Source organism: Equus caballus, chromosome 14, assembly GCF_041296265.1.
Source record: "Equus caballus isolate H_3958 breed thoroughbred chromosome 14, TB-T2T, whole genome shotgun sequence".
NCBI lineage: Eukaryota > Metazoa > Chordata > Mammalia > Perissodactyla > Equidae > Equus > Equus caballus.
Genome location: NC_091697.1, coordinates 59,735,119 through 59,742,564, shown reverse-complemented (window position 1 = coordinate 59,742,564; position 7,446 = coordinate 59,735,119). Strand labels below are relative to the sequence as shown.

Sequence of the window (7,446 nt, the reverse complement as noted above, 5' to 3'; positions counted from 1 at the left end):
TTACCAAAACAAAAAACAACCAACATTGGAGACGATGTGGAGAAAAGGGAACGCTCATATGCTGCTGATGGGAACGCAAATTGGTGAAGCCACTATGGAAATTTTTCAAAAAATTTAAAATAGAAATACTATACAATCCAGCTATCCCACTACTGGGTATTTATCCAAAGAACTTGAAATCAATGATCCAAAGAGATTTATGCACCCCTATGTTCACTGCAGCATTATTCACAATAGCCAAGATGTGGAAGCAACCCAAGTGCCCTTCTACAGATGAATGGATAAAGAAGATGTGGTATATATATACAATGGAATACCACTCAGCCATAAAAAGAGACAAAATCATCCCATTTGCAACAAGATGGATGGACTTTGAGTGTATTATGTTAAACAAAATAAGCCAGAGAAAGACAAGTACTGCATGATTTCACTCATATGTGGAAGACAACAAATACATGGATAAAGAGAACAGATTAGTGGTTACCAGAGGGGAAAGGGGTTGGAGGGTAGGCGAAAGTGATAAAGGGGCACAAACGTATGGTGATGGATAAAAACTAGACTCCTAGGGGTGAGCATGATGAAGTGTATTCAGAAACTGATACATAGGGGCCAGCCCAGTGTCACAGCGGTTAAGTGCGCCCATTCCACTTCAGTGGCCTGGGATTCGCAGGTTCGGATCCCAGGTGTGGACATGGCACCGCCTGGCAAGCCACATATAAAATAGAGGAAGATGGGCACGGATGTTAGCTCAGGGCCAGTCTTCCTCAGAGAAGAGGAGGAGGATTGGCAGCAGTTAGCTTAGGGCTAATCTTCCTCAAAAAAAAAAAAAAACAACAAAAAAGAAACTGATACATATAATGTACACCCAAAATTACACAATGTCACAAACCATTATGATCTCACTAAAATTACTTAAAAAAAAAAGATGAAAAACTGAAAACACTCTCCACCAATTAAATTTGTGGACAACACAAAATTTTCACTTTCATTCCTGTTCTTTAACGTTGCTTCAGAATTCTGAGCAGTGCAATAATTCATGAAACAAGAAGGGTAATATTTATGGAAGAGGAAAACATGAGATTAAAATATATAATTTTAGGGACCGGCCCCATGGCTGAGTGGTTAAGTTCACGCCCTCCCCTTTGGCTGCCCAGGGTTTTGCCAGTTCAAATCCTGGGTACGGACATAGCACCGCTTGTCAGGCCATGTTGAGGTGGCATCCCACATGCCACAACTAGAAGGACCCACAACTAAAATATACAACTATGTACTGGGGGGATTTGGGGATAAAAAGCACACACACACACACACACACACAAAGATTGGTAACAGTTGTTAGCTCAGCTGCCAATCTTTAAAAATATATATGTGTGTATATATAATTTTATATGCCCAAAACACTAGGAAATCAACTAATTCACCACACTAACAGATTAAAAAAAATCCTATATCTTCAATAGATTCGAGAAAAGCATTTGACAAAATTCAACATTATAAATCCATTTAGCAAACCATAAATAAAAGGGAATATCCTTAGACTTAAAAAATACCTACAAAAATCCTACGGATTTTGAAATCAAAAAGTTTTCCCCCTGAGGTCAGGAACAAAGGAAGGAATTCCACCCTGAGCACTTCAACATTGTACCGGCATTTTGACCAGTGCAGTAAGGCAAGAAATGAAATGCAAAATGACTAGAAAGAAATAAAAGTCATTATGAACAGATATGAGTATATACAAAAATTCAAAAGAATCTACCAACTGTTAGAATAAATGAATTGGGCAATGTTGCTAGATACAAGGTCATTATAAAACAACTATATTCCAATATTCTAGCAACAAACAAAAGACTTAAAAGACACTTCACAAAAGAGAATATCCAAATGGCCAATTTGAAAAGATGCTTAGCAATATTAATCATTATGGAAATTAAAAGTAAAACCACAGTAAAATACCAGTACAACACACTCACCAGAATGTCTGAAATGAGAAAAATGAAAAATACCAAGTTTGGCCAGGGTGATGTGTGTCCTTTCTGTGAACACTTGGAAACACAACAGGCTGACTAGGCTGCTGAAAAGGAGGCCTCCAGGGTGGCTGGTCCCTCTCCAATCTTTACCAAATGCTTCTTTGGGGTAGAGAGAGGGGGCATTCCTGAGGTATACGTTTGAATCACCACATCCTTTAATTGCAAATTCTGGGTCCTAAACATCAAATACAATGACATGTATTAGCTTCCTAGGGCTGCCGTAACAAATTTCCAAAAATTGGGTGGCGTAAAGCAACAGGCCACAAGTCCAAATCAAAGAGTTGGCAGAGCGGAACTCCTCTGGAGGGTCTAAGGAAGTCTCTTCTCTTCTAGTTCCTGGCGGCTGTTAACATCTTTGACTTCTGGCTGCATCTCTCTTCTGTTTTCACGTTGCCTCCTTCTATATGTCTGTTATTTCCTTTGCCTCTCTCTTATGAGGACCCTTGTGATGGCATTCAGGGCCCACCTAGATGAACCAAAGTAATCTTCCTCAACTCAGAATGCTTAATTACATCTGCAAATACCCTTTTCTCAAATATAGTAACATTTATAAGTTAAAGGAATTAGGGCTTGATATTTTTGGGTAGCCATTATTCAACCCACTACACTTGTGTTTAATATTTTCTAAACAAACTAGTTCGTTTAGTGACATTGCAGAGAGATGATCATGGGGAGGAATGGCCTGAGAAAACCAGGTGTGTGTGTCAGGAGGAGGCAGAAGCCTTACCTATCATGGGAGTAACATTCTCTGGGTGCAGAGGGGAGATTGGAAGGATTTTAGAAAGGAGTGCTAAAGCAGAATTTCTTCCTTCTTTGCCAGGGTTCTGAGATCTGATCTCATAAAAGAAATTGCTGCATTTACATATACTTTCTAAAGAAGTGGACAACAGGCATGCTGTGGCAGACCCAGCCAGCTGCCCATTCAATATCCATTCTTTCATTCTTCGCTGAAAAGAATCCCACTTTTATTTAGGGCCATCAATTGCTCAGCTCAAAAAGTTCATTTCCCAGGTTTCCTTGTAGTCACTGGTCATGTGACACAGTTCTGATTAGTGGGACATAAGCAGAAACACTCAAATGAAGCTTCTGGAAAAGCTGTTGTTTTGCTAATAAAAAGGGGCACACATTTGCACCTTTCCCTCCCCTTCCTTTGTGAAACACCTGATGTTTCACAAAGGTGATGCCCTGAGGTGAGGTGTAAACGTCAGGGCCTTGAGTCCTTGACAGCATTGTGGAGTCGCCTTATAAGCCCTGGACAGGGCTGTAGACTTTTCTGTTAAAAGACAAAAACAGGCCCCAATGGGATTCAAGCCACTGTTATTTGGCTTATAATCACACTTTTAAAAAACTAAACAATAGCTAGGTGTTTTACAGATACTATAAAGTCAACAATAAATGGACCATTTCAATTTCTCTGTAGACTTAAAAAATAAGGACATCACACCAACATGGGTCCCAGACTGGCTCTCTTGACTGGGTGTAATTATTTTGTCTGCTTCCATACATTTGCAATAAAGCGCAGAGAAGGTTATTGTAGATTCTTTATTGATTCCACCAATGTATTAGTAGATATGCTAATAATAATGGTACTTTTACATTCTCTTAACCAAAAATATAACAAATATTTACACTCAGTAAAAATACAAAAAGCATACAGAGGCACTGTCTTTCTAAAAGACATAAGTTTAAGAGGTATCAAAAAATAGGAAACAAACATTGCTTGTTACAGGATACTTTACAATCACTGAATTGTGCAGTATAATTGCTATTTGATTATTAGGACTGTGCAGTTCTGTTTTTGTCTTTTGCTGATAAGCTCATGTTTTAATTTTTAAAAAATCAAGTACGACTGCAGTCTGTGTATCAAAAATAAAGAAGCGTTAAAAAAGCACAACGAAAGCTAAAGATGAACTGGGATTCAAGTCTAAACTTGAAAATGTACTGTGACACTTTTCTGAAGATTTACCCCTTTGTTCTAGCCTTTAAGGTAATGCTAAAGGGATATATCTACTTTAATATCACATTTTTAGAAACAAAATATATTAGAATAATCATTGTTTTAAATATACAAGGAAACTTTCTCCCCATCTTTTTGTAGGGGAGACAACACTTTATAAAAAGTAGGTTTCTTCTTGAAAACTCCCATGATTACTGCCACATTTCCAGCCTGGGAGAGATTCTCGAGGAGGTCATGCACATGATGACATTGTGACTTATCACCCTCATGAAAACCATTTAAGTTTTTTTCTCCCTGAAGATCATATTGAAAGTAATCATTTGGAAGAAGTAAAAACCTATTAATTACAATAAACTTTTATGGAAGTATATATTAGATTTACTAATTCTCTGAACCTTTCATTACGAAGAGATTATTTTGTTGATACTTATTATTTGGCAAAAGTTTGCACTGAGGATTTACTGCTTCAACAGTCCTGATAGATTCAGAGTTGTGGTGGGATGTGGGCACTGGTCTCTTTGTCAAAGGTATAAATATATAAAATAAAAACAAAAAAAAAATGAGGATTTAGAATTGGAGCAAATACAGGTTAAGGCTTCTCTTGTTCTGGTCATATGACAAACTAAGAGAAGGCAGAAATGTACCCTAAATTAAAATGGAAAGATCACACTCCATGATTTTTAAGGGATACATACATATCAAACTACAAAGCATTTGGCTTTAGTGCCTGATCAATGTGATCGGCCGACTCAAACACTCACAGTTCAAGCTAGATGAAACAAAGGCAGCTACAAGGTGCAGCCTCAATCACAAGCCTCCAGCTCTCTGTGCAAGGCATTACTGACACCACTAACAACAAAGATGGGTAAGGCTCCCATTCGGTTAGAAAGACCTGCAAATAAATAGATACTGTGCAAACAGCACATTTTTCTGGGGTAATGGATATAAAATAGTGAGAATAAATACCCAAACCTGATAAAAAGAGGGTTATAGCAAAAATATCTTCCATTTTCTTTGTTTTGCTCTACACATAAAAACAATATTGTGTAAATCAGTGAAGGAAAAATTTGTGATCAGAGGACCACTGTTAATAGGTCAAATCACTAGTGTGACTTTCAAACCAGGATTTCTGATCCAGGCTACTTTTCATTGCAATGGACCAAGAAAGCTATGGAGCCAAGTAGCCTCATTCTAACATACCGGGGGTTAATTTCTAAGGCTTAAGTTTCACATAAACACTTTTTCCCCAGGTGGATTTTTCAGACATGCCATTTTTCCTAAAATGAAGAGACAATCATTTTGATGGAAAAGATGGACTACTGCCATTTACCACTTGGAACTGATTTATAATTTTAAAATGAAGGGCACAGGCAGAAAGACAGAGAGAGGGAAGAGATAGCGATGAAAAAAAGAGAACAAGCTCTTGAAAAGGAAGTCACTGACCAACTAAATCCTGTAAATTCACATATGGACAACCACTCAGAAGTAAATCCATTTTGGCTCCACTGTGATCTGGGTAGTGCACATTAATGGCTTTGGCTTTTTTTTTTGGTAGTCATAAAAGTTTATTAAACTTTCACTTGCCTTTTCACTAGAAAAAATGAAAAAATTTAAACTTAGGATATAGAAAACATTTAATTTGTAAAAATGTGGAAAGTCTAGTTTATCCAGTAAACAGTCACTGAAATTTTAATTAAACACTAAGAGCGCCATACCCAACAGGCTGTTAAAGTATATATCTCCTTTTCCTCAAGGGCTACAACTGAGAACAAAGAGATAACTATTCCCATAATTCTCGCTCCTCTTTCCTCAGAAAAGTTTCAATCAATTATACATCTTATGGGCTAATGAGCTTTACTGCAGGCAGCTGGGAGCTGCAGGCTGTATCAAGATGGAACATAGCCTCAGGGTCGGAGATGAGGAGAGGAGGTGCTGCAGAACACTGCAAACTGCTAAATTCATCTTCATGATTATACCATCAATGATTACACTTTCTTTACAAAAAATGAACTACATATTTGAGTTGTGAAAAATTTTACTTTTGGGTTTCTACAGAGTAGAACTCTCTAGAACCCATTCTCTATTTACTGAATTTATACTTTTAGTTGCAGTTAGATGCAGCATGACTTTCACTTCAGAAAGAATTGGTATACATGTTATTTAAAATGAAAATTTAATTCTTTGGAAATTCCCCATCATAGCCTTCTCCTTTTCCCAAAGAAACCCTCTGGCAGCTTCATTTGGCCTTCCCAATCACAACCAGCAGATGGCAGTATTTTTCCTTCCTAACACCTCAACCGCAAGGGCTTCCTATTCCACTCAAACTGAGACCCTACATTGCACTGGTGCTACAAATCGAGTTACATCTCTGTACAGATGGAGCATATCGCCCTGTCAAGACAATTTCTGTTTGGTCAGACCAGAGACAGTTTTATGGCCCCAAACATAAACAACAGCTAACGAGAGCTCCCAAATACAAACAAAACCACAAAACTTCAAATAATAAATTACTGTCAAATACACATGAATACCCTTGGTATTGGCAGACATTTTGAACTTGTCCATTAGCTTAAGCTATGGCTTAGAAATACTACTACCACTATCTAAAAAACAACTTGTTAAAGAAAATCTATAGTGATAGACATGGGAGGACTCTTGAGTTTGAATTTGTTCTAGTAACTGTGGTCCCAAGGCAGGTGTGGTGTGCAAAGTGAAGACTGGTATCCAGGCACAACATCCAGAGCTGAGGAAACTACGCATCTGCGGGGGTTAAACGAAAGGAAGTAGGATTCAGGGCTATCACACTGTTCGGAGTACAGGGAATGAAACTGCTGGGTTGGGAGCAGCAGCGAGCTGTTTGTTGGCAACGGCCTGCAGAATCATGAGGTGGTTCTGCCCACTCCTTCGCCATGACTTTCAGTAGACTTTAAACAGGTCATCCAAAGGCTAGACTGCTGAAACCTGTTCATTTTCTGAAAATAATAAAAACACAATTAAGTGGTGGATCAGCATATTAATAAAGATCAACTAACAATCTAGTTATCTGTTTACAGAATTAGTCAATTTCAACAAAGAAATTCTCTCAAATATCCCACCAAAGTCCAGATTTTATTGTAATGACATTTAGGAGTTCTGATTACATTGAAGGCTGACAAAAAACAGGAATTTCATAACTGCTTTTTAGTCACTTTATTATTCTATTGTTTAAAAGGATAAAATTTCTTAAAGCAAATCATTTTTTCCTTTCTGCTTTTTCTCCCCAAATCCCCCCAGTACATAGTTGTATATTTTAGTTGTGGGCCCTTCTAGTTGTGGCACGTGGGATGCCTGCGCCCAGGATCTGAACCAGTGAAACCCTGGGTCGCCACAGTGGAGAGCGCAAACTTAACCACTTGGCCACAGGGCTGGCCTAAAGCAAATCATTTTTTTAACTAATGCCACAGCTACAAAGTCGGTCAAGAG

General features: G+C 38.1%; 1 protein-coding gene across 18 annotated transcripts in view; it reads right to left on the bottom strand.

The window, feature by feature from the left end:
- Positions 1-2,215: 2,215 nt before the first annotated feature.
- RAPGEF6 (Rap guanine nucleotide exchange factor 6) overlaps positions 2,216-7,446 on the bottom strand; it is a 201,485-nt gene continuing 196,254 nt past the window's right edge. For 17 of the 18 annotated variants that reach the window (XM_023616914.2, XM_070232665.1, XM_070232666.1 and 14 more), the window contains one exon: positions 3,556-6,956. In XM_023616914.2, coding sequence (XP_023472682.1) covers positions 6,931-6,956 — 26 coding nt within the window. In that variant the 3' untranslated portion in view covers positions 3,556-6,930. 18 annotated transcript variants of the gene reach the window in all.